This window comes from Bufo gargarizans, chromosome 4 (assembly GCF_014858855.1).
Source record: "Bufo gargarizans isolate SCDJY-AF-19 chromosome 4, ASM1485885v1, whole genome shotgun sequence".
NCBI classification, from domain to species: Eukaryota; Metazoa; Chordata; class Amphibia; order Anura; family Bufonidae; genus Bufo; species Bufo gargarizans.
In genome coordinates, this window is record NC_058083.1 from 242952915 (window position 1) to 242980323 (window position 27409).

The 27409-nt window shown below is 42.6% G+C and overlaps 1 protein-coding gene across 2 annotated transcripts in view; it reads left to right on the top strand.

Moving 5' to 3' along the window:
- The window catches only part of OGFRL1 (opioid growth factor receptor like 1), a 44018-nt gene that overhangs the window by 8697 nt on the left and 7912 nt on the right, over positions 1 to 27409 (top strand). The window contains exons 2-5 of one of the 2 annotated variants that reach the window (XM_044289973.1): positions 1717 to 1806; positions 9816 to 9897; positions 11584 to 11662; positions 20737 to 20803. In XM_044289973.1, coding sequence (XP_044145908.1) covers positions 1717 to 1806; positions 9816 to 9897; positions 11584 to 11662; positions 20737 to 20803 — 318 coding nt within the window. The remainder of the gene's footprint in view (positions 1 to 1716; positions 1807 to 9815; positions 9898 to 11583; positions 11663 to 20736; positions 20804 to 27409) is intronic. The other variant, XM_044289974.1, reaches the window with a different exon arrangement.

Here is a 27409-nt window from a genome sequence, read left to right on the forward strand (position 1 = left end):
TCCATTAAATGTATACGTCGTTAAAGGGGTTGTCTGTGTTCAGGACTGAACCCGGACATACCCAGAATTTCACTCAGGCAGGCCCCCTAATATGAGCATTTGATGCTCCGATGCTTTCACCTAGCAGTGTGTTTGGTGAGGTCATCAGCTCTGATGGGCTGGCTTTAGCGCTGCCCTAGCTGTTTTAGGCTGAGTTCACACGGGCGAGATTTCCGCGCGGGTGCAATGCAGTAGGTGAACGCATTGCACCTGCACTGAATACTGACCCATTCATTTCAATGGGGCTGTGCACATGAGCATTTTTTTTCATGCATCACTTCTGCAATGCTTTAAAATCGCAGCATGTTCTATATTCTGCGTTTTTCACGCAGCCCTGGCTCCATAGAAGTGAATGGGGCTGCGTTAATAACGCATTGCATCTGCAAGCAAGTGCGGATGCAATGCGTTTTTCACTGATGGTTGCTAGGAGATGTTGTTTGTAAACCTTTAGTTTTTTATCACGCGCGTGAAAAAAGCATCAAAACGCATTGCACCCGCGCGGAAAAAACTGAACAACTAAACGCAATTGCAGCCAAAACTGACTGAACTTGCTTGCAAAATGGTGCGAGTTTAACTGAACGCACCCTGAACGCATCCGGACCAAATCTGTCACGCTCGTGTGAACTCAGCCTTAGGCCCCATGCACACGGCCGTGTGCGGGCCGTGGAACCGCGGCCTGGATCCCTTCCTGTGAGCTGGAGCGCACGGCGTCACTGGTTGCTATGACGCCGTGCGCTCCCTGCTGCCGCCGCAATACAGTACTACACTGGTATGATCTATACCAGTGTATTACTGTACTGTGCCGGCAGCAGGGGGCGCACGGCGTCATAGCAACCAGTGACGCCGTGCGCTCCAGCTCACAGGAAGGGATCCAGGCCGCGGTTCCACGGCCCGCACACGGCCGTGAACAACGGCCGTGTGCATGGGGCCTTACAGGCTAGGGCAGCACTAAGCTGGCCCATTAGTGCCAGTGACATCACCGGCCTCACTGCTAGGCAAAAGCCTCTGCCTAGCCGTCTCCATGGAGAGCCCAGTATGTTACCAGATCTCCAAAAAATGCCTTTGCCCTGCGAGATGCAGGGCAAAGGAACGCATCGGGGCATGAAATGCTCTGATGCTCATATCAGGGGGAGCTACCTGGGTGAAATAGTAGTTATGTCCCAGTTCAGCTCTGAACCTAGACAATCCCTTTAACTTTTCATGATGTATCCGTTAATCTGATAGCCCATGTGTGATGGATGCCACCATTAGGCACTGCCATAGCATCATATGCATTAGGAGCTTTACCTGGTATATTCATTAAACTGAGGCTAACCTGTTAGAGAATTCTCACGTTTGACCCTATATAAGTTATCCAGAGAGGAGTGGGGCTTCATGGACCCTTATCTGTCCATGTATTATTCATTGGGCTTCGTTCCGTCTATGATGTCAATTGAACGGTTGCTGCGACTGTGCGGGACACAGCCCTTGTCAGCTTATTTTTAGGGGATCCTTGTAACAAAAAAGGGATTTTTCAAAGCAGACCGTAATTCATTTTGAACAGTTGTCCATGGCAAACAATCCGGTTTCTACTGGTGGCTGCTATGGGCCCCCCCCCCCCTCCACATTTACATCGGTTTTGCCATTGACTTTATTTTATTTATTTTTTTAACCCATACAATGTGCACTGTTTTACAGAGTGACGGCACCGCCACTGAACTGAACATCAAACCAAAGAGAAGCTTTTATGCAGCAAGAGATTTGTACAAGTATCGACACCAATATCCAGTAAGAAATTCCTTGACATTTACATACTGCTTTTGTAAAAGAACAGAATGTATGCTTTTTGTCTTCCAATCTTCCTGTGTGTCAGAGATAACTGTTTGTCGCACTTTCTCTACTCATATTCTGTGAAATCTGCAGTTAATGTAGCTGTAATAGTATTTTTCTGACAACTGGACAGTGACTTAGATTGCATCAGGAACCTAACCGAACAAAATGAGTAGTTTGGCCTTTTATTAGCTTGTTAGCTAGAACATTGGTGGTGTTATTTGTGTTTACTGTACTATGATTTTAGATGTCATTCTCAATTACTGTTCCCCAAATGCATGTACCTAAATTATTACTATTTGCTTCTGCTTTCTGAAACCCAGCTTAAAAGGGGTTGCATGTCTTTTTTTTTTTTTTTTTTTTTTTTTTTTTGTCATTGAGTCACTGTCGCTTTGCATTAATGGTTAGAATCCACAGTGCTCCAAGGTTATCATAAGCGTTTATTAGCCTACAGTGACCTTGTTTGCTATTTTCATAATCTATGTCAGTGTTAACTGTATTGTATGCTTTTTGCACAATTAGCTTCTCAAGTTTAATATAATTTTCATACATTGAAGTACTATCATTGGCATTTACCATATTATATAAACTGATTATGGGTTGTTGCGTGTTTTTTTTTTTTTTTTTTTTTTTTTTTTTTTTTTTAGCTTTTATAGTTGCTAACCGCAGCCTTCCACTGAGAACCTTAGCAGCCTTGCCTGTGGGCTTTGTGATATTCAGAGTTTAGATTTTATTTTTTTATAGCTGGCTTCTTTACACCACAGCTAAATGGAGGCTCATCAGTGTCTGATACTAACTGGAAAAACTGAACTGTCAAGCTTGGAATTCTTGAATTCTACTGTAATATTTTCATGATCTAGTCATAGAGGAAACAGGCAGGCTTGGAAATCCATAGCAATATAAATTCTCTAAGATTGGTACATTTTAAGCTAAATTAAGCCATCAGACACGAAAAATCATGTCTTCTTTACAAAAGCTTTCCTCTTTACTAATCTAACAAACCATCTAGCTCTATGTCTATTGCCCTTTTTATTTCAACTGATCTGCATTCTATCCACTAGTTCAAGCACTTACATTAAAGTGGTGACTATCTCCCATAACTGCTTCATGGATATGTACATCTTTCCCCAGGACCATTGCCTGGCCTATAAGATTCCCTATGCTAGCTCTGACACTCTCTACAAAGAGAAACATTACCTCCAAGACCTGCTTCATTGGTGTAATCACGCGTAAACTGTGATGAAAGGTGTTTGGTGTGTGTTGTGTTTTTTTTATATATTTTTTTTATGACTATTCTCCAGCGTCCCTGAGAATCGAAATTAGGACATTTGGTTGACAGATGTTCATAAGCATTTGTTTACCTTAGTGTATGATGTTGGTGCAGGACAAAGCTCCTAGAAAACCCTCATACCAGTTAGCGTGATTGTAATGAGTGATTGTCCATTTACATTAACTCCCCTGGAACAGTTTATCTCTAGTGTCTGAAGTGAGTTACTGTATGTACAATCATAAACATTGTACACTTTCTTTGAATTCTATGGTTTTATGTATCAGGACAGAATATAAAAAAATAAAATAAAATCTTTGGTCCTTCGAAGGTCTTAAATGAGGTAAAAAGGGAAGGCTGTGCACTCGGCCTGCATTGTGGGTGGGGCAAAGGGCCTATTTATATCCCCCAGGATGCCACACTCAGGTGCACGAGCGTTTCCAGTGCATGCAGCACTTCCTGCACAGCATCTGTTTGGACGCTCTCCCGTATCGTGTCTAAGGGTAAGCAGGGTTTGCTTCGTGGCAAATCGCCCCTGCCTCCCTAGTGCGGACACGCGGACGCCGACAGAGTCTGTCTGCAGTAGCTGCACTTCCCAAGCATTGCGAGAACTCGCGGGAACGGCATCACTTCATTCATCACCCAGTTAGATTTTGCTCCTGCTCCAGCACAATAGTAACTATTGCATACCATGTTGTTGGGCCCTGCCTTAATAATCTTCCTTCTTTCCCTTTGTTAGGCAGCTGGCTGATTCTCCAAATATACTTCAATGAACAATAGGTGTAGGCTGCATGAGCTTAGCAATCATCCCTAGCAAACAGTTTAAAGTTCCTACCACTCAATGTTTGTGATAATTTCGTTTCTACTCTCCAGGTCATGTTGCACACTCATGCGATTTTAAAAAATAAAATAAAAATGTGTAAATATAAAATAAAATTGGTTACTTTGCGGAAAAGCATTCCTTTCCCCGTCACGTTCTTCAGGAGCACGTTGTTAAACTGATACTTGCCTGTCACGTTTCTCAGGCTTATGTAGTTTAAAGTAGCTTTTCCTTTTTTTTTTTTAGTTAAATGTTGCCTGTCACGTTCATCAGGCTACATTGTTTTAATTGTCCCCATTGCCTGGTTACATTCTTCAGGCTTGCGTTGTTTTAATTGTTTTGCCTGTCACGTTCTTCAGGCTACATAGTCTTAATTGTCCACATTTGCCTGTTCACGTTCGTCATGCTTACGTTGTTTAATTTTATGGCCGGTCACGTTTTTGCAGGTTCACGTGGTTTAAAGGTCATTTCTGGCCTGGCTTTGTAGCCGGGCTTATGTCAGTTTTCTTTAATGCTTGCCAGTTTCAAGTGCTTCTATCTATGCTTTCACCGGATTCGTCTTCCCGTCTCACCTCTTACAGGGTAGTCTCCTTAAGTTTAAATCTGTCACATTCTTTAGGCACTTCTCAATGTCACCTCATTTATTGTTTCACCTGTCGCCTGTTTTCTCCTTCTTCCTCCCTCCCTCCCTCCTCCTTCCTCCCCCAAAAAATAAAATTATCTTCGTTTCACAGTGAACAATGTCCCACGCCTCGAATATTGAAGATGCCCTGTCGATTGCTGGATCCGCAAGTGCGGACCACGCCAGCAGCTTCTCCTTCCGCAGCTGGATGATTCCCAGGCTGATAGCTGAATTGAATAAAAGGGGATTCGTCATCCTGCATCCGCCTGGAAGGCTGAACTGTATAGGCTGTTGGTCTCACTCATCCGCTTCATCAGTTGAACAGTTTCATTCAGCCATCAATAATATGTCCAGCTTGGTTTTCAATTAGCAAAACAGGCTTTTCGCAGTAGAAGCTAGGGATTCAATCCCCTGCTATCCAACCTCTCCCATCCCAGGCTCTGTCTCTCTCTGTCTCCTGCACTCCAAACATTGCCCCGTTGCATTTTGTTCCCAATAATATTAAGAAAGACATTTTGGCGGGTAAAGATGTCAATCTGGCGTCCGTTCTCATTGCCACCCACGACTTGTTTGATAATAAAACCATCGCCTGTGGCGATGTCTCCATCGTCCTTAACTCTTGAGACTCTCAGCTTAACAAGAAGCTTGCCATCATAGAGTTTTTGTTAGCATTTAGCCTTTTCAGGGATATTATTTGTTCTACACAGCCCAGTAGACAGCAGGAGTTGGATATCTATTTATACAGAGTGACGGATTTGGGCTATAAATATGGTGGGTACGCGTTTTACGACTATCATTCCTGCCGCAGCTTTAGCCCAGTTTTAGCATGTCACTAACTGGATGTCACGGATGTGGAGTTGTTTTGCAGGGCTCAAGGCCCCCGCATGCACCACCTGTCAATCCATTCTCCATTCTTCTGAGTGGTGTCCTAACCTGGTTTCTACCTCGCAGAGTAGGTTCGTTTCGCCCCCCCCTCGGCTCCGCCTAAAACTTTCCCAGCGGTTGACAAACTAGGCAGACCCATAGGTTTCTTAGGTAAAACTCAGGTTTGTAATAACTACTATCTTTCTCTGTGTAATTACATTTAGTGTAGGGTCCTTCACGTCTGCTCCGTTTGTTTTAGGGCTCATCCTCAGTCCACAAAGGTCATCTAGAAACACCTGACTAGCCGGGGTTAATGTGGATTTGTTAGCCTCTCATCAGCATACGATGACGTTAATTTTGTTCAGTTGCTAGTTTCGGGGTTCAGAGAAGGTTTTCAAACTGGATTGATAGCTCTACCTCAGACGACCTGGGAAGGTCCCAACCTCCTTTATGCTTTCCATGACCCGGGTTCGGTGGAGTTACTAATCCAGTCTGAAATACAAAAGGGCTTCTTGTTGGGGCCTTTTGCTACACCCCCTTTTGATTTTTGCCGTGTCAGCCCCATAGGGCTTGTAAGTAACAAAAAAAAAAAAACGCTTAATTTATGACCTCCATGCCTCCGGTATCCCAAGCATTAATTCCCTTATTCCGTCAGAAGAATTTTCCATGCAATATTCATCCATTGACGAGGCCATCAAGCTCATCATTCAGACAGGTAGGGGGTCATGTTTGGCTAAAGCCGATATTGCCGATGCATTCAAGTTGCTTCCAATTCACCCACAGTTGTGGAAGTTTTATAGGATCAAATGGTCTGGTCTGTATTACTTTGCTAATCGTTTAACTTTTGGGTACAAAAGCAGCCTGTGGCTCTTCAACCAATTTGCCAAGGCTCTCCATTGGATTCTGGTTAATCATGCTGACTGCCCTATCGTCATCCATTACCTGGACGATGTCTTACTAATACAGCCACCAGGTCATGATCCCGACAAATTGGATAGTCTCTTACAGATAATGTTTTTTTTTTTTTTTTTTTCAGCTTTAAATGTTCCCGTTGCTCCATCAAAGGTAGAAGGCCCTTCCTCATTGGTGACTTTTCTGGGCATCGTGTTGGATACCCCAAAAATGCAAGCTAGGTTACCAGTAGATAAGTTGTTAAAGATCAAAGAAACCTTTGCAAAATCTTGTGCGACTTTTTCTTGTCTGGTTGGAACAGGGTTTCCTTATTCGTGCCACAATGGAGTCCGGCCTCTCCCAGTTTTTTTCCGATGCGGCCGCTTCCGGTGGGTTCACGGCAATTTTCGGCAGACATTCGTTTGCCGGTCATTGGCCGCCTGAACTCTCTTCATTAAAAGTTGTTAAAATCCTCCCTGTTGCTCGAAATATATCCCATAGTCGCTGCCGCATTAGTTTGGGGTAGGCTTTGGGAAAACTCTTCTGTGGCCTTTATCACAGACAATCCTCTCCAAAGGCAGGTCCAAATCTCTGCAAATCATGCCATTCGTTCGCAAGTTGGTGTGGCAGTCCCTTCATTTCAATTTCCCCTTAACATTCAGGGAGTTCAAAATATAGCGGTTTCAATTTCCCCACTTTCTTTCTGGGGATGCCAGATGCAGACCAAACAGGAATTTCCCCACCAGCAGCCAGGGAATTGATGGAGTAAGAAAACATTTCTCGGTAGCCAGGTCTCTCATTCTTAAGTCATTGTCGGCCAACACTGCTCGTAATTACAAAACCGGTTGGAATGTTTTTAAACAATTTGCACGGCTCCATCCTAGAAGCAATGTCAACCTCACCACATATATCATGGCCTTCTTAGCGTACTGTCGCGAGGAGCTTCACCTGTCTTATAACACGATCAAGCTTTATGTGGCAGAGGTTCAGCATCATCACATCTTAGAGCATCTGGACTGTGGGTCGTTCTTTGCATCACAAGCGGTTAAAGACACTTTAAGGGGCATACAGAAAGGCTTCCACGAGTCCAGGTCCGGGCAGGCAACCGGTCTCTGGAAATCTATTCAGAGAACTCGCCAGTTCACTAGATGGCAATCATTTTGGGCCCCATATCAGTACAGTTATTAAAGCAGCTATGTTCCTTGGCTTTTATGGTTTCTTGAAACCCAGAAATTCACTAGCGCTTCATCCAGAGTTAGAGGTTTGGCTTTAGGCACAGCGATCATTTCACTCTGTACCTTTACTCCACCAAAACCTCTCAGGTAGGGCCTCCAACTAAGGTCAATTATTTATTTTGAGTCTTTAAATGAATGGTGCCCCGTAAAGGTCCTAAAGCATTTACTGTCAGTTTTACACGGCTCCTCTCCAGATTCCCCATTGCTTCCACTTAATAACCGCCCTCTCACTTCACAATTTGTCACGCATATTCGCTCCTTAGCTTCTGGTCTCGGTTACAACCTCAAACATATTTCAGGACACTCGTTCCGCATCGGAGCAGCATCCTCAGCATCAGCACATGGGGTTCCGGCTCACATCAAAAAGATGGGATGCTGGCAATCTTCCTGCTTTGTTCGTTATGTGCCAAAATTGCTAAAGCTTTTACTTGTTTTGGCTTTGTAAATTAGTTTTTCTGCTAAATAAAACTTTCATTCTCTATTTGGCTTTGATTTTTGCCTCCTTATAGGCCTACCCACGGCATGGCTAAGGGCATATCTCCAGCCATTATAGCTAGATGGTAGCTTCAGGCAGTCTTTGTTAGTTGGGGTCATCTTCCCGTCGCCTCGACCACAAATATAAAATTTGATTAACACCGCACAACAGATTCCACCATTTAATTACTTATGCAGCAAAAATGAAGCCAAAATGGAAAAGCCATGTATGGGGAAAACTAAGTAAAAGCAATGTCTTGAGGTAATCGTGTTTTTTTTTTTTTTTTTTTTTTTTTATGATTTTATCAGCCTCTCACAATGTTCTGGAGGAATTTTGGCACACTCTTCTTTACAGTGTTGCTTCAGTTGATTGAGGTTTGTGGACATTTAATTATGTAAAGCTCTTTTAGGGGCTGTTCACACCGCAATATTTTTTTTTTTTTTTTTTTTTTTTTTTTTTTTTTTGGGCCAGTCAATGCCTAGACCTCAAACCAATTTAAATACTGTGGCAGGACCTTAACGGGCCATTCACACAGTTTTTTTGCGTGGACACCCTCGCTTAAATTTCAACGGTGGTTGCATGGTGTATTGCGCGATTTTCTGCTTCCCAGTTTCTGTGGGACTGGAAATTGGCTGGACTGGAGTTGTCGAGTTGATCGTTGATGGTGAGAGGTGCAGTGCACAACCAGATATCGAGGTAGTTCAAGTTTTATTTTTCTTCTCTCACTAGTGTTGTACCCAGGATAGCACAACTTAAACAGGTGAGCAGACTACATCCCTCTGTGAGGGTCCTCACATCTTGACTTATTTACCCTATGAGAGCTTTTCTCTCTTTTGGACACACATTGCAATTTCTGTCAGAGGCAGCACTGAAGATCGGGTTGAAAACCACAACCGTGCTAAGAAGGGGCATTCTTGGAGTGGCCACAGCTTTAAACCACTGGTCTGCAATCCTCAGCACTTTTTCTGGTTGAGATGAATGGGAGGCAGAAACCACACAGCTGCAGGAGAAATTTGAGCCTAGGTGTACACTGCAAAAAAAAAAATGCTGCATGAATGGCCCCTTTTATCTATTTTGTGGAGAAAATAATTTCTCCAAAAGGTTCTATTTATCTTTCTTTTTTCAATTTTGTTCTACAGCCTGCTGTGCTTCCTATGCACAGCAGGCTGCTCTCAGTGAGTTTACAGAGAATCCGTCTTTTGACAGATTTTCTGTAACTCCTCCTGTCTCCACACGGGCGCACACAGTATCTCCCTCTCATGTTCTGCATTACGGTAAGATATGGGGTTAATGTTTTTTAGTGCACAAAGGTGTCCATAGCCTTTAAGGTCCTGCCACAGTAATTCAATTGGCTTGTGGTCTGGACCTTGACTGGACCATTGCAACACCTTAATTATTTTCTTTGAGTCGTTCTGTTGTAGATTTGATGGTGTGCTTGGGATCACTGTACTTTTGCATTACCCAGTTTTGGCCAAGCTTTAGCTAGCTGATAGCTGGCCTTGCATTTAACTCTAGGATACTTTATTACTTCTTCATGATCGATTCAATGACTGCAAGTAGCCCAGGTCCTGTGGCTGCAAAGAAAAAAAAAAAAATCGTCACCCCTCCACCACCGTAATTGACAGCTGCTAATACCTTCTAAGGACCAGATGTTTTTATTGTATGTCCTGATACTTAAAACCATAGAATTTAAAGAGGGTGTACTTTTTGTTTTTTCTTGTGACCGTATAATTTGCTATGTTTCCTGAAATATATCATATCATTCATAATTTTATAGATATATTTTTTTCCAGCAGAATCTTAAGGATCTTCGCTGTCAAAATGACTTGAGCAATCTCAGGTTTTATATGAACAAGATCCCGTTTAAGCCTGATGGTATGATTTAATTACCCCTGTTTTTATAGATGATCATAATAAAAATCAAATATAAACTTTAAAAACGCCCATTATAGCATGCATGGTTTCAACATTATCCTTTAAAGGGTTATTCTGACTACAGACCTTTGTGGTATACCCGGAGAAGCAAGCATGCACATCTTTTTGCATAACTTCTATATACTTCAGTGTAAAGAATGCCACACATGGGGTTTGTCACACCCCTATACCCGCCCACCAATTGCTGCTTCAGGCTCCCGTTCTTTTTGAAAGGTTCGGGTTTCAGAGATGGTGCCCGCTTTTATCACAATTTTATCTGACATGACCCATTTAGTGGACTTTGTGTCTGTGGTTAGTATATCCCTTTAATCTACATCCTTTTATATTGATCATCACCCTAATAAGGCAAAGTAAGATTCCTCACTGTTCCTTTACTGCTGCTGTTTGAGTGTCTCAGCGCTTCTGTCACATGTCTGCATGTCGGCGTGTCATCTGTGGGAACAACATGCGTATCATTTGAGTGCCCAGGCTAGTCGGGGCACACTGTAGTGATGTCACTGGATTTGATATGCAGTCCATGCTTGTTTGGCCCATTCACATAACTGTCATCTTGTAGTGTGTACCCAAACACTAGTAGCATAGGATCAGTGAAGGACTTTGAGGTTAACCATTCAGTAATATCATTAGATAGACAAAAATCTAATTCTAATATAGGCTACTTTCACACTAGCGTGTTCGCTGGATCCGGCAGGGTTCAGCAAAAAAGAACGCTTCAATTACTGATAATACAACCGTCTGCATCCATTATGAACGGATCCAGTTGTATTATCTTTAACATTGCCAAGACTGATCCGTCATTAATTCCGTTAAAAGTCAATGGGGGACTGATCCGTCTTCTATTGTGTCAGAGAACTGATCCGTCCCCATTGACTTGCATTGGGGGTAATGCCAGATCCGTCTTGCTCCGCATCCCAGGATGGAAAGCAAAATACAACATGTTGCAGTTTGCTCTGCGGTCTGGGAACGCAACTAAACGGAACGGAATGCATTTTGGTGCATTCAGTTTTGTCCCCATTGACAATGAATGGGGACAAGACTGAGGCATTTTCTCCAGTATTGAGCCCCTATGACGGAACTCAACACCAGAAAATATTAACGCTAGTGTGAAAGTAGCCTTACAGTGCATTTGGAAAGTCTTCAAAGCTTTTCACTTTTTTCACATGTTATGTTGCAACCTTGTGCGAAAAGAAAAATAATCAAGTTTTCCCCCATCAATCTCAGTACCGCATAATGAGAAAGTGAAAGAAATCTATTAGAAATTATTGTAAATTTATTTAAAAAGAAAAACTAAAATTATGCATTGACATAAGTATTTAGACTGTCTGAATGCATTTGTTTTATGAAGAACACTCTTGGTGCCGTGGTAGAATCAGTTTCTTGAGGAAGGTTCTTTATGACTTTGCTCCTCCTTGCTGACTTTTCACATCTTCAGCTATGCTAGTTTGTAGTTATAAATCTACCTGCACTTGCGTTACAATATGTTTCAATACAGAAGATAACTTTCTGTATTGTATTTTTTTGTTTAGTTAATGATGTCTAATAATATAATATCAGTTACTGTAATTATGGGTTTTTTGTTTTTGCATGCAGTCATTACCAGATTTCAAACCTATTTCTCTATTTTAGGTGTGTCTATTGAAGACATTTTAAATAAATGGAAAGGCGACTATGACAAGTTGGAACATAATCACACTTATATACAGTGGTAAGTGTATGTCACTGGAGTGAAAGAAAAATGTGAAGTATATTTTTTTTACAATATACCTTTTTATTGACCAGGACAATAATCAAATGAAACAGCATTTAAAACTAAAGGAAACTGTATCTATGGGTGGTCAACCAGATCTACCAGCTAGAAGACAAGCATGTATGGCTCATTTACACAGCTGTTCGTAAGACATACATACTGTATGATCACAATCTTTTTCCAAAAATTACCTTAAAGGGGTATTCCCATCTCAGACAATGGGGGGTTTATTGACTTTTTGAGGAAGCTCAAGTCCAGGACCTCCAAGGTAGTGTTTTCAGAAATACTACCAGTGCCACGAGCGTCACCAGAGACAACGGGAGCTTGGGGAGTTAAATAAATGGCTCATAGGCTGGTGCAGGAAGAAAGGGTTTTAGTTCATGGAGAACTGGGCCGACTTCTCTGTTGGTTACAGGCTTTACAGTAGGGAGGGACTGCACCTTAATGGGGAGGGTGCACCTGCCCTGGTGGAAAAAATGGTTAGATGGCTGGAGGAGAATAGTAATTTAAAATGTATTTTCACAAATGCCAGAAGTCTAGCTAGCAAAATGGGGGAGCTGGAGGCTATGGTCCTAGAACAGTGATGGCGAACCTATGGCACGGGTGCCAGAGGCGGCACTCGGAGCCCTCTCTGTGGGCACCCGCTCATTGGAAAAAGTCTATGGCGTACCAATATGCTTTAGACTTTTCCTGCCATTCATCAGCACAGGACGCACAATGAACAGCACAGGCGGCTCACTGAATGTAGGCTATTAAGCTATTATAGCTAAATGATAAAGTACATGGAAGATATACTATATTGGTATTCAGGTTAAATTGCCCTGTTGGCACTTTGCGATAAATAAGTGGGTATTTGGTTGCAGTTTGGGCACTCGGTCTCTAAAAGGTTCACCATCACTGTCCTAGAAGAACACATAGATATAGTTGGTGTGGCTGAGACATGGTTGGATTCTTCGCATGACTGGGCTGTTAACTTCTTAAGGACCGGGCCATTTTTCACCTTAAGGACCAGACTGATTTTAGCAAATCTGACATGTCACTTTATGTGGTAATAACTTTAAAACGCTTTTACTTACCCAAGCCATTCTGAGATTTTCTTGTCACATATTGTACTTTATGACAGTGGTAAATTTAAATCAAATTTTTTTATTTATAAAAAAAAAAAACCACCAAGTTTACCAAAAATTTGCAACTTTCCAAATTTTAATTTCTCTGCTTTTAAAACAGATAGTGATACCTCATATAATAGTTATTACTTTACATTTCCCATATGTCTACTTCATGTTTGGATCATTTTTGTAAATACCATTTTATTTTTTGGGGGACTTTAGAAGGCTTATAAGTTTAGAAGCAAATCTTGAAGTTTTTCAGTAAATTTCCAAAAGAGTACATACATATGGGTCCGCGCCAAACTTGAATGGGGAGTGTTTCACAAACAGGTGCAGAGTACTATCATTCTAAATAGGTTCAGAGAAAAGGGGTATAATGAGGAGTCACTAGAAGAACAGAGGAGGGCAATTGGCGAGAACAATACTGCTAAAAAGGATAATAGAAATTAAAAATACTGACAAATACAAATGGGCGTTTAAAACCACCTATTCAGCCCCATGTCCCCCGATTTAAACAAATAATCCAGAAATTGGAGAGTCCTAAGAAATGATGCGGTTATTGGCTCAATGATCCCGGAGAAACCACAGTTTATCTTCAGAAGGGCCCCCACTGTGTGCACTAAAATAGTACAGGGGTGTTTGAAGAAAAAGACCTAAGGCCACCACCCAGAACAATTTTGTGTGGTGTGGTTTTTGTTCCGGCTGCAAAAATAGATTGATGGCAGAAAAGAAATTCAGGACACAAAATTGAATATTTTTGTGTTCCAGCCAAAAAGAAATGAAAGTGAGAGGACACCTATCTTGTGAGTCTGCAGGGGTAATTTATGTGCTAGAGTGCCCCTGCAGGTTACAATATGTGGGCAGAACCCTAAGGAAATTTAAAATTAGAATAAGTGAATATATTGGAAACCTAAGAAGAGGTCTTGAAACCCATAGTGTATCCGCACATTTTAAAAAAGTTCACCCCAAAAATCCTGCAAGACTGAGATTTGTGGGGTTTGAACACGTACACAAGAACTGGAGAGGGGTATGCGGTGAAACAAATAAATAAGAGGGAAGCACAGTGGATTTATGAATTAAAGAGGACCTTTCACTCGTATACAAACTAAAAACTAAACTCCATCAGTGGGCAGAGCGGCGCCCAGGGGTCCCCCTGCACTTACTAGTATGCCTGGGCGCCGCTCCGGTGTCTCAGCTCAGTCTGTTGTATTGGACTGATTTTTTTTGTAGGAGGCGTGTCCCTTGCTGCAGTGCTGGCCAATCGCAGCACACAGCTCATAGCCTGGCTATGAGCTGTGCGCTGCGATTGGCCAGTGCTGCAGCAAGGGACACGCCTCCTACAAAAAATCAGTCCAGTACAACAGACGGAGCTGAGATACCGGGCGAACGGAGCGGCGCCCAGGCATACTAGTAAGTGCAGGGGGACCCCTGGGCGCCGCTCTGCCCACTGATGGAGTTTAGTTTTTAGTTTGTATACGAGTGAAAGGTCCTCTTTAAATACGCTACATCCCAAAGGCCTCAATATTAAATGGAACATGAAAGCTGTCAGTATGGATTAATATAACATCATTCCATTAGGTTACCATTTATAGTACGCATAGGCTTCCTCCTTGAATGGTAGAGGGTGGGGGTAATAGATGGTATAAGGTAATGGGGATATATTAGGTGTTTTAAGGTAGCTGTAGAGGTTTTAGATTTCCATATCCTTTTTATATACATATATTTTAATATTCACACAGGGCAAGGCACTGTCCGCCCGAACCGGAATATTGGTATGCACTCTGAGTACAGTGCACTAACGGGCGGATTCACGATCATGCTGTTGCTTTAGCGCATGTGTATATGCTACGCGATGCCAGTGTGGTTTGTGACAGTGATTTCTGCATTTATCGCTGTAAGTGTTTGAATATATGCCACGGGCATTCTAATATTTTATATATGAGAACATTATGTGATTATTTATTTTATTTATTTATTTATTGTATACATTTTTATTCTGGTAAACCGGAAATGACATGTTATCCTATGACATGTTATTTAAATCTGAGTTTGGGTGGATTTGATTGAGATGCCCCAGACGAAGCGAAGGCGAAACCAGGGTCAGGCAAGTTTATACGCTATATGCAAGTTGTTTTATTGTAAGTACAATAAATTTTACCTTTTAAAAAAAAGATTCGGGTATTGCACTATGATCTGTTCCTCTTGAAGGAAGCTGGTTGATATCGAGACCATATACTGGGGATGCATCTGTGAAGCTGTGAAATCTCTGTGAAGCTGTGAAATCTCCGTGAAGACTGCCTGTTTGTGAAACCCTCCCCATTCAAGTTTAGTGCGGACCTATATGTATGTACTCTTTTGGATTTTATAGGAGAAGGGACTTACTCCGATGTTTTGGGACTGCTGCTCATTTTATATTCCAGGGACCACACAGAAATTTTATTTGTGTCTTTAGAAAATTTCCAAAACCCACTTAAGGACCAGTTCAGGTCTGAAGTCCCTTTTGTGAGGCTTACATAATAGAAACCACCCAAAAATGACCCCATTTTAGAAACTACCCCCCCCCCCCCCCCCCCTTTCCCTCAAAACTGATTTTACAAACAAGAATTAATGGAGATGAAATTTATGAATTTCACTTTTTTGGGCAGATTTTCCATTTTAATAAAAAAAAAAAATCCGCTAACAAAAAGCAAGGATTAACAGCCAAACTAAACTCAATATTTATTGCCCTGATTCTGTAGTTTGCAGAAACACACCATATGTGGTCGTAAACTGCTGTAGGGGCACACAGCAGGGCGCAGAAGGAAAGGAGCGCCATATGCTGTTTGAAGGGCAGATTTCACTGGGATAATTTTAACTTGCCATGTCACATTTGAAGACCCACTGATGCACCCCTAGAGTAGAAACTACAAAAAAGTTACCCCATTTTAGAAACTACAGGATAAGGTGCCAGTTTTCTTTGGTACTATTTTAGGGTACAGATGATTTTTGGTTGCTCTAGATGACACTTTTTGTGAGGCAAGGTAACAAAAAAATAGCTGTTTTGGCACTGTTTTTTATGTTTTGTTATTTACAACGTTTATCTGACAGGTTAGATCAAGAGCTAATTTTATAGAGCAGGTTGCTATGGACGCAACAATACCAAAGAACCAAATTCTTAAAGAGCTCAGTTCAATTATTGATGTGCCCCTGTTTATAATTTTTAAAGATGCTCTAGGAACTGGTACAGTGCCAAGTGATTGGCGCAAGGCAAATGTGGTGCCCATATTCAAAAAAGGATCTAAGTCCTCCACAGGTAAATTTAGACCAGTTAGTTTAACTCCTGTTATTGGGGAAAAATATTTGAAGGACTTTTTTTAAAGTGGTTGTCCCACAAAAAATATTCTACAAATTTATTTTTATTTTTTTCACGCCAGCAGCTGGATCTGAATACTTTTTATAATTGCATGTAATTAAAAAGTTAGCACAGCCATCGAGTTATTCAATAAAATGTATTTGTATAGCGCCACCTGCAGTGTTGTTGTGGTGTGTTAGAAAGGGATTGTCATGTACTATATGATGTCTGATTTTCATTTTTTACTTTGGTCGTGCGAAAACCCCTTTAAGGGACTATATACAGGAGTATTTGACTGTAAATATTATAAGTGATAACCAGCATGGGTTTACCAAGGACAGAAGTTAGACTAACCTAGTTTTGTTTTTATGAGAAGGTGAGTAGAACTCTGGACAAAGGGGCGGCTGTGGATGTAGTGTTTCTGGATTTTTCTAAAGGCTTTTGATACTGTCCCTCATAGACTTTTACAGGTAAAGTAATGTCTATAGGCTTGGAAAGTATAGTTTGTAATTGGATTGAAAACTGGTTGAAGGACTGCAGAGAGTCGTGGTCAATGATTCCTGTTCAGAATGGTCCGGGTTATAAGTAGTGTACCCCAAGGTTCAGTGCTGGGTCCTCAATTTAATGTATTTATTGATATCAAGGATGGGATTAATAGCAGCATTTCTATTTCTGCAGATGACACCAAGCTTTGTAGTACTGTGCAGTCTATGGAAGATGTCCATAAACCACAAGCTGAGTGATTGGGCATAAACTTGACAAATGAGGTTCAATGTGGATAAATTTAAAGTTATGCTTCTTGGTAGTAATAATCTCCATGCATCATATGTCCTAGGGGATGTAACACTGGGCTTATAGAGAATTAGGTGTCCTGGTAGATTAAATAACAGCATACAATGTCAATCAGCTGCTTCTTGGGCTAGCAGGATATTGCCATGCATTAAACAAGGCATGGACTCGTGGGGCAGGGATGTAATATTACCACTTTACAAAGCGTTGATGCTGCCTCATCTGGAATATGCATTTCAGATCTGGACACCAGTCCATAGAAAGGACGCACTGCAGCTGGAAAAAACAAAGGAGAGCAACAAAACTGATAAGAGGAATGGAGGGTCTTGTTATGAAGAAAGATTTAAAAGAATTAAATGTATTTAGTCTTGAGAAGAGACTTCTAAGGGGAGACATGATTAACCTATTCAAATATATAAATAGGCCATACAAAATATACAGTGAAAAACTGTTCCATGTCAAATGCCCTCAAAAGACAAGGGGCACTGCCTCCAGCTGGAGAAGAAAAAGTTCAGTCTCCAGAAGCGTCAATTTCTTTACTGTAAGAACTGTAAATCTGTGGAATAGACTTTCGCAGGACGTGGTCACAGCAAGAGCAATGGACAGTTTTAAAAAGGGTTTAGATGAATTCTTAAAAGTAAATGACATTAAGGCCTCATGCACACGACAGTTTTTTTTTCACGGTCCGCAAAAACGGGGTCCGTGATCCGTGACCGTTTTTTTGTCCGTGGGTCTTCCTTGATTTTTGGAGGATCCACGGACATGAAAAAAGTCGTTTTGGTGTCCGCCTGGCCGTGCGGAGCCAAACGGATCCGTCCTGAATTACAATGCAAGTCAATGGGGACGGATCCGTTTGATGTTGACACAATATGGTGCCATTTCAAACGGATCCGTCCCCATTGACTTTCAATGTAAAGTCTGGAGTTCTTTTATACCATCGGATTGGAGTTTTCTCCAATCCGATGGTATATTTTAACTTGAAGCGTCCCCATCACCATGGGAACGCCTCTGTTAGAATATACTGTCGGATATGAGCTACTTCGTGAAACTCAGATCCGACAGTATATTCTAACACAGAGGCGTTCCCATGGTGATGGGGACGCTTCTAGTTAGAATACACTACAAACTTTGTACAAGACTGCCCCCTGCTGCCTGGCAGCACCCGATCTCTTACAGGGGGATATGATAGCACAATTAACCCCTTCAGGTGCGGCACCTAAAGGGGTTAATTGTACTATCATATTCCCCTGTAAGAGATCAGGGCTGCCAGGCAGCAGGGGGTAGACCCCCCCCCCCCCCCTCCCCAGTTTGAATATCGTTGGTGGCACAGTGTGCGCCCCCATCGGGCCCCCCCTCCCTCCCTCTAATGTTAGAAATCGTTGGTGGCACAGTGTGCGCCCACCATCGGCCCCCCCTCCCTCTATAGCAGTAACAACATTGATGGCAGTGTGCGGCCTCCCATTCCCCCCCCCCCCCCCCCCCCATCATTGGTGGCAGCGGAGTTCCGATCGGTAACGCTACTGCAGTCCTGGTTGCCATGGTTACTTAGCAATAGTAGAAGACTCATAGTTACCTGCTTGCTGCTGCGATGTCTGTGTCCGGCCGGGAGCTCCACCTACTGGTAAGTGAAAGGTCTGTGCGGCGCATTGCTAAAGAACTGTCACTTACCAGTAGGAGGAGTTCCGGCCGTTCACAGACATCGCAGCAGCAAGCAGGTAAGTATGAATCTTCTACTGTTGTACTATTGCTAAGTAACCATGGCAACCAGGGCTGCAGTAGCTTCCTGGTTGCCATGGTTACCGATCGGAGCCCCAGCGATTAAACTGGGACTCCGATCGGAACTCCGCTGCCACCAATGATGGGGGGGGGGGGAATGGGAGGCCGCACACTGCCACCAATGTTGTTACTGCTATAGAGGGAGGGGGGGGCCGTTGGTGGTTGGCACACTGTGCCACCAACAATTTATTACAATAGAGGGAGGGAGGGGGGGCGATGGTGGGGGCGCACTGTGCCACCAACGATTTATTACAATAGAGGGAGGGAGGGGGGGCGATGGTGGGCGCACACTGTGCCACCAACGATTTCTAACATTAGAGGGAGGAAGGGGGGGGCCCGATGGGGGCGCACACTGTGCCACCAACGATATTCAAACTGGGGAGGGGGGGGGGGTCTACCCCCTGCTGCCTGGCAGCCCTGATCTCTTACAGGGGAATATGATAGTACAATTAACCCCTTTAGGTGCCGCACCTGAAGGGGTTAATTGTGCTATCATATCCCCCTGTAAGAGATCGGGTGCTGCCAGGCAGCAGGGGGCAGTCTTGTACAAAGTTTGCAGTGTATTCTAACTAGAAGCGTCCCCATCACCATGGGAACGCTTCTGTGTTAGAATATACTGTCGGATATGAGTTTTCACGAAGTGAAAACTTAGATCAGAAAAAGCTTTTATGCAGACGGATCTTCGGATCCGTCTGTATGAAAGCAACCTACGGCCACGGATCACGGACACGGATGCCAATCTTGTGTGCATCCGTGTTCTTTCACGGACCCATTGACTTGAATGGGTCCGTGAACCGTTGTCCGTCAAAAAAATAGGACAGGTCATATTTTTCTGACGGACAGGATACACGGATCACGGCCTCGGCTGCAAAACGGTGCATTTTCCGATTTTTCCACTGACCCATTGAAAGTCAATGGGTCCGCGAAAAAAAACGGCACAACGGCCACGGATGCACACAACGGTCGTGTGCATGAGGCCTAATGCTTATGAAAATGTATAGAAATCTGAGTCTCACTTTCTTCTGGGATTCTCATCCCCACCTATCCCTTGGTTGAGCTTGATGGACTTATGTCTTTTTTTTTTTTTTTTCTACTGTATTATCTATGTAACATTCCCCAGACCATAATGCTGCCACCACCAGCTTGTGTTTTTCCAGCAATGGTTGCACTGTGTTATTTCTCAGTTTCTCGCCTGACAAGTCAATCTATTCAATAAAGCAGAAAATGTGACTCATTGGAGAAGGCAATCCTTTGCCAATCAGTGGAGGTCCAGTTCCAAGACTACCGCAAAAATATAAGCCTTTTTTGCCAATGCAACTTTGTTAGCAGAAGTGCAATGACCATCCATCTGCTTCGGAGCACCATATGCAGTAGGATTCTCTGAACTTTTGTTTTAGACACATGTCTGGTAGTCTTCTCGCCTATTGTGACATGGGCTTCTCCACTGTTGGTCCTCCCTTATGCATCCTCGTTGCTGACGTTAACCTCTCACATCATTGGTACATACTTGTAGTGGTTTGCAATTTCCATGTCACTTATTCTCAACAGGTCATGGCAGCAAGCAAACATTTCTGAAACTGTGCAGTTTCCTTGTCCCAAAAAACTAATTATCGCTTTTTGAAACTCTGATAAATCAACCCTTTACCTGTGACAGAAATGCCATCTATGTGCAGACAGCATATTGCACACCTTATATACCCACCAAGCCAGCTCAGGACACGTAACGTCCTTCATTAGCTACGCACTGCCAACTTTGAAAGTAGGTAGTGGTGACTTGACTGTATTTTGGTCAAGAAAATGCCCAGAACTGCAGATGTTATTTTAATACCAAAGTAGATAATTTGCATGTGTTGTAAGGATCCAGGTATGTCTCTACTTGTATGATTAAGAAGCTGTAAATCTCAAAATGCACTAGTAAACCTGTATGTGTTCCTAGTTATGTGAAATAAACTCCTGATTTTATGGCTAGACATAGTGTTAAATATATTTATGAGGAATATCACTAATTGTATGATCTGTTTTTGCAGGCTTTTCCCTCTTCGAGAGCAAGGCTTAAATTTTTATGCTAAGGAGCTAACTTCATTTGAAATTGAGGTAAAACCAACAGAAATATTATGACAAAAAATTATATGCTTGCTGCTAATTGATTCTTAAGATTAAAGCTATATACCTGCTGTGTCTTTTACCTGTGTTCTCATGAAGATATCTTTGCTAATGAAAATTCCTTTCTTTTTTTTTCTTTAAAAGTAGAGGATGAATTGTTAAGAGAGCATGGATTTATCTTTACTTAACTGTTCTGAGAGCTGTTGGCTGTTCTAATGGATTCTTCTAAAAAGGAGAAGACGACATCTTTTGATGTTCTTAGTTCCCATATGACATCTAATAATACATCAAGCAGTGGGAAAATATTAGATGAAAAGATGACGAGAAAAGCCTCCCATTTATTGTCACCCTTGTGCTAACTTTAATAAGCTATCTCTTTTTTTGAGTGCTTAGTGCCTCTTCTTAGTACAAAGTATGGAGCTTTGCAAGTCGGTCTACATCTGAAACTAAATGATCACATTTTAAAAATAATATATGTACAGACAAAATCTAATCTGCACATATTTAAGTGAATGAGACCTAAAATGTATTAATGATATAAAAATTTACACAATACAAGAACAAACATAAGAGGTCCTTTACTATGCTGAAATATGCCTAAATTTGGCGTATTTCAGGTGCAGATAGTGGTTAGTTGCGCCGCTATCTGCGACTTTGCCCCACTTACGCCAGGTCTAAAATTGTGGGTGGGGAAGGAAGCGGACCGGCAGGCCCATCTCTGTAAAGCTGTTTTTCATTTAGACCTGGCGCTAGATGCTCCAATGTTATGGAGAGGCCTGCGCCTCTTCATATCTCTCGCGCATCCACAGTCAGCTATGGGTCTTTATTAAGACCAGCATCTAAAACGCTGGTCTTAATAAATGTGCCTCGTAGTCTCTGTAAAATAACTTGTATTCAAAGTTTTACTCTATGCATAAGACCTTTCTAAGTCTAGAAGATGTAAATGGTACACATAGAAATGCAGAAAGGAGGAAAGCTGGTACATTTCCCATCTTTGGCTGGAAAATGGCAAGGGACAACAAGGATTAGCTCAAAGGGGTATTCCCATCTCAGACAATGGATGTCTGACATCGTCTGATAGGTGCGGGTCCCACCTATCTAGTAAACACATCTGAAAACTACGTTGGCAAAGTGGTTGTCGGCAGTGCCTGGTCCGGCCACCACCTTGCTTTCCTATTGGCCCACCGAAAATGGCAGAGAGGCGTACTAGGCTATTTTCGGAATTCCTGTTTAAACGAATGGGAGTGCACCGCGCTTGTGAGGCCACTGCTTCCATTCACTTCTATGGGGCCAACAGAAATAGCTGAACTAGCAATATACCCCCATTGTCTGAGACGGGGAAAACCCTTTTAAGAGCAGCAATTTATCTTTCATTGTCTTCATTGGAGACCAATCTGTGTAGGAAGATTGCTATTACAGTAATCTGACTGTGCACCAGACAAAGTATCCTAGCTCTGCCCTTTTTCCCAAACTTATAATAAATTGTCCTGGCACTGCTGGTTAAAGGGGTTCTCCAGGAATTAAGAAAATGAAAATACTTAAATATTTATTTTAGAATAAATGTATTCACAAGTACCTTTCATTACTTATAGAATGGCTTGTTTTGTCTAGGGAGCAATCATTAGGAGAAATAAAATGGTGCCATCCTATTAGTACACACAAAACCTGTCCTAATAACACAAGAGGACAAGTTACTTCACCACAATGAGCCATAGTGCTGCCTCATCCTCTCTGCTTGTCAGGAATCCTGATCTTGAATACAGGTGAATCTCTGGGGGAATGGAGATGAGGAGACATGAGAGGAGGGTGAGGTATTGGTAATGAGCAGCAGCAATTGTTTACAGTCTCCATTACCACAGCCTGTCCTGTCCATCCTCTCTGTACTTCATGTCTCCTCATGAACTAAATTCCCCAGACATTCAGCTAAAGTTCTTATCTGTATTCAGGATCATAATCCCTGACAAGTAGAGCAGAGAGGAAGATGAGGCAGCTCTTTAGATCAGTGTTGTAAAGTAAGTTGTCCTCATGTGTGATCAGGACAGGTTTTGTGTGAACTAATGGGGCAGCGGCCATTTTGTTTCCCCTGATTTGCTCTCCAGACAAAATGAGCAATTATAAATAACGAAAGGTATTTGATAATATATATTTATTATAAAGTAATATTTAAGTATTTAATTCCCAGGGAACCCTTTTAAGCAATTGGGGAAAAGTTCTGGAATCGGGTCAGTTTCTACATGGGCAGTTCGCTAGATTAGCCTCAAGTGTTATGATGGGGAAATGCTGGGGGGGGGGAATAAAAAAGCTTAATAATGTTAATTTATTATTTGACTCAACCCTAATATAGTATAATTATTTTGGGGAGCTTTATGAATTGAGCTGGAGAGCAGGGATATTGGAAAAATGTTATGATGTTATTGAGAGGGGTGATATCTTGGGATGGTCATCACTATCTCTTAAGCATAATCTTCCAGTAGTTTACTTTTACCTCCTACCTCCAATTGAGACATGCACTGCAGAAATTAAAGCATGACCATTTTCTTGAAGATTCAGGTATATTTAATTGTAGAATCATAACTTTGAGCAATGTTTGGGCTTCCCTGATGTATCTTTCAGCCATATTATTCACAGTTTCAGTTGCACAGCTAGATGCATTTCACACAGAAGCAGGGGGCATATCCCTTCTGTGAAATCTGCCAGCACTGTATTAGTATTAGGGATCGACCGATTATCGGTTTTACCGATATTATCAGCCGATATTGAGGATTTTGACTGTTATCGGTATCGGCATTTATTTTGCCGATATACCGATAACGTACTGGGAACACAGATCGCGCTGCTGTCAGCGCTCTCAGTGTTCCCTCAGCAGCAGCACAGGGGAGAAGGAGCAGTGTCTCCCCCCCCTGTGCTGCTGCTGCCGCTGCAGCCAATGGGAGGACAGGGGACAAGGGGAGGGGAGGGGAGGGGCTGTGGCCACTGCGCCACCAATGAAGAGAACTCTCTCATTCATTCAAATTGAACAGGAGGCAGGAGCTGCAGAATGACATAGCCGGCTCCCGACCTCTATGAGCTGTAGCTGCGATCCTCGGTTAACCTCTCAGGTGCCGCGGATCGCAGCTACCGCTCATAGAGGTCGGGAGCCGGCTATGTCATTCTGCAGCTCCTGCCTCCTGTATATGAATAAATGAGAGATTTAACTTCATTGGTGGCGCAGTGCGCCCCCTTCCCCCCCCCCCCCCCAAGCCCCCCAGTATATAAATCATTGGTGGCGCAGTGCGCCCCCCCAAGCGCCCCAGTATATTAATCATTGGTGGAGCAGTGCACCCCCCACCCCCACATTAAAAACATTGGTGGCGCAGTGCGTCCCCCCCACCCAAGCCCCCCCCCCCCTGTATTAATCATTGGTGGTGTAGCGGATCCCCTCTCCCCTGCTCCTCCGATTGGAGCCCCAGCAGTGTAAGCCTGGGGCTCCGATCGGTTACCATGGCAGCCAGGACCCTATTGAAGCCCTGGCTGCCATGATAAGCTCCATGCTGCTGTGTGCACAAAGCACAGAGCAGCAGGGACAGTGTGAGCTCCTATTCACCCTGATGGAGATCTATCAGGGTGAATAGGACAAGGGTTCTAGTCCCTAAGGGGGCTAAAAGTTAGAAAAAATAAAAAAAGTTAAAAAAAATAAAAATGAAACACCAAAATATTAAGTATAAATGAAAAAAAGATTTACAAAAAAAAACTACACATTAACAATAAACATAAATTTTCAGCAGATTTGTGTAGGAATATTTTTTATTTTATTTTTTTTAAATGAAAATTCCCAGAATATCGGTATAAATTATCAGCTATTGGCCTGAAAGTTCACAAATTATCGGTATCGGCCCTAAAAAATCAATATCGGTCGATCCCTAATTAGTATTAGTTAAAACAAACCTTTCCGTAGCAAGGTTACATGGGAGAGGGGGCCTGGTAAGGTTTGGGGAGTTAAACTGGGTAAAAATATATCAAAATATTAATGAAGTCTCTCTAACAAAAAACATTGCCTTGTTCAATTTAACATTGTGCACAGGCTGTATTATCTTCCAATTTTTTTTTAAATAAAAATGAAGAAGGGACAACTCTCGATGTCCAAGGTATTCTGACCCAGATGCAGATTTATTAAATCTATTAAGGGAGTGCTCAAAAGAATTACCGTATTTTTCACTTTATAAGACACGCACATAAGTTTTTGAGGAGGAAAATAAGAAAAAATATATATATTTTGAACCAAAAGGTGTGGGTCTGGAACTAATAGTGGTCTGTGGATGACACTGTTATGGGGGATCTGTGGATGACGCACTGCTATGTGACTAACGTCCATCCTAAAAAATACACTGTACTGTACATTGGTGTATATTCTCAAGGGGAGTTAGTCATATTTAATATAAACACAGTCCAGAGACTGTTCTGTAATTGGCATATGACTATAACCCACTAATCCATAGGAATTCACCCATGTACTGCAGTATATGAGTGGATTCCTATGGATGTGGGGGGGGGGGGTTGTAGCTTTATTTAATATAAACACATGCTAATTACAGAACAGTCCCTGGACAGTGTTTATATTAAATAGGAATCCACTCATGTACTGCAGTATATGAGTGGATACCTAATGGATGAGGGGGGTTATAGTAATGTATGATGCACGTTTACAACCCCTGAGCTGGACTCGCCCAGAGACTAAATCCACAAAACCGCCATACACAGCAGGAGCAGAGCTGTTACAGCGGGAGATGGGAAGGAGGCTGATTGGTGGAGGTGTGCTTAGCGGGATGCACTCACCACCGATCAACTGAATGAGTGAAGCCACCAGCCCGCCCAACGGTGGCCTTAGGATCTCCTAGGTAAGATGCATGTGCGGGCTGGCGGCAGTGGACCACAGTAAGTGAAGCCACCAGCCCACCCAATGCTTTACCACCATAGGGGAGATCAATGGACGTGCGGGCTGGCGGCATACAGAGCACATTAGGGCCTCTTTTACACGGGCATCATTTTTTTATTTGCCCGGATAAGAGGCGGGTGCGTTGCAGGAAAATTTTTCATTGTCATGCGTTGCACTCTCGTGAGAAAAATCGCACATGTTTGGTACCCAAACCCGAACTTCTTCACAGAAGTTCGGGCTTGGGATTGATGTTCTGAAGATTGTATTATTTTCCCTTATAACATGGTTATAAGGGAAAAATAATAGCATTCTGAATACAGAATGCATAGTAAAACAGCGCTAGAGGGGTTAAAAATATATATTTTTTTTTAACTCGCCTTAGTCCACTTGATCGCAAAGCCGGCATCTCCTTGTGTCTCCTCTGCTGAACAGGACCTGGGGTGAGCTGCTGCATTAAATAGAGGTTAAGGACCTTTGATGACGTCACTCCGGTCATCACATGGTATGTCACATGATCTTTTACCATGGTGATTCACCATGGTAAAAGACCATGTGATGACCAGAGTGACATCATCAAAGGTCCTTAACCTCTATTTAATGCAGCAGCTCACCCCAGGTCCTGTTCAGCAGAGGAGACACAAGGAGATGCCGGGCTTCGCGATCAAGTGGACTAAGGTGAGTTAAATTTATTTATTTATTTATTTTAACCCCTCTAGCGCTGTTTTGCTATGTATTCTGTATTCAGAATGCTATTATTTTCCCTTTATAACCATGTTATAAGGGAAAATAATAATGATCGGGTCTCCATCCCGATCGTCTCCTAGCAACCGTGCGTGAAAATCGCACCGCATCCGTACTTGCTTGCGGATGCTATGAGATTTTCACGCTTTCCATTCACTTCTATGGGGCCTGCGTCGCGTGAAAATCGGACAATATAGAGCATGCTGCGATTTTTCACTCAACGCACAAGTTATGCGTGAAAATCACCGCTCATGTGCACAGCCCCATAGAAATGAATGGGTCAGGATTCAGTGCGGGTTCAATACGTTCACCGCACCCGCACGGAAAACTCGCCCGTGTGAAAGGGGCCTAAGTGAAGCCGCCAGCCTTAAGGAAGCGCTGGCTGGCGGCAGAAGCCTTCAGTGAAGCCGTCAGCCTGCCCAACAGTTTAATGGCAGGCTCAGGAGCTGTTAGTGAGAGCCCCTGAGCCAACTACGGTAGTAATTTGCGTGATGTTTGTTTTATAAAATGTAGTGACTTTTCCCCCCACTTGAGGGGAAAAAGTGCGTCTTATAAAATGAAAAATACGGTACATTTTTTTAAAATTTTTTTAATTACATTTTTGAAGAAAAAGTCACATTATCTCTGGGAATTGGTATTTGGGAGATGATTCATTGTTAAAGGGAACCTGGCATATTAAACATGGTGTTTGAGCTGTAGGCAGCATGATGTAAAGCAGGAGGAGCTGTACAGATTAATATATATAGTTTTTTGGGAAAAGAGAATAAGTTCTATTTCTTACTTCCTACTGGGATTCGCGCCCCCACCTATCCCTTGGTTGAACTTGATGGACTTATGTCTTTTTTCAACCATATTAACTTTGTAAGTATGTAATTTAAACCCTTGCTGATTCTGGGTTTTGAAGTAAAGGAGGTGGTTTTATCAGTGATCGACAACCTTCCTTC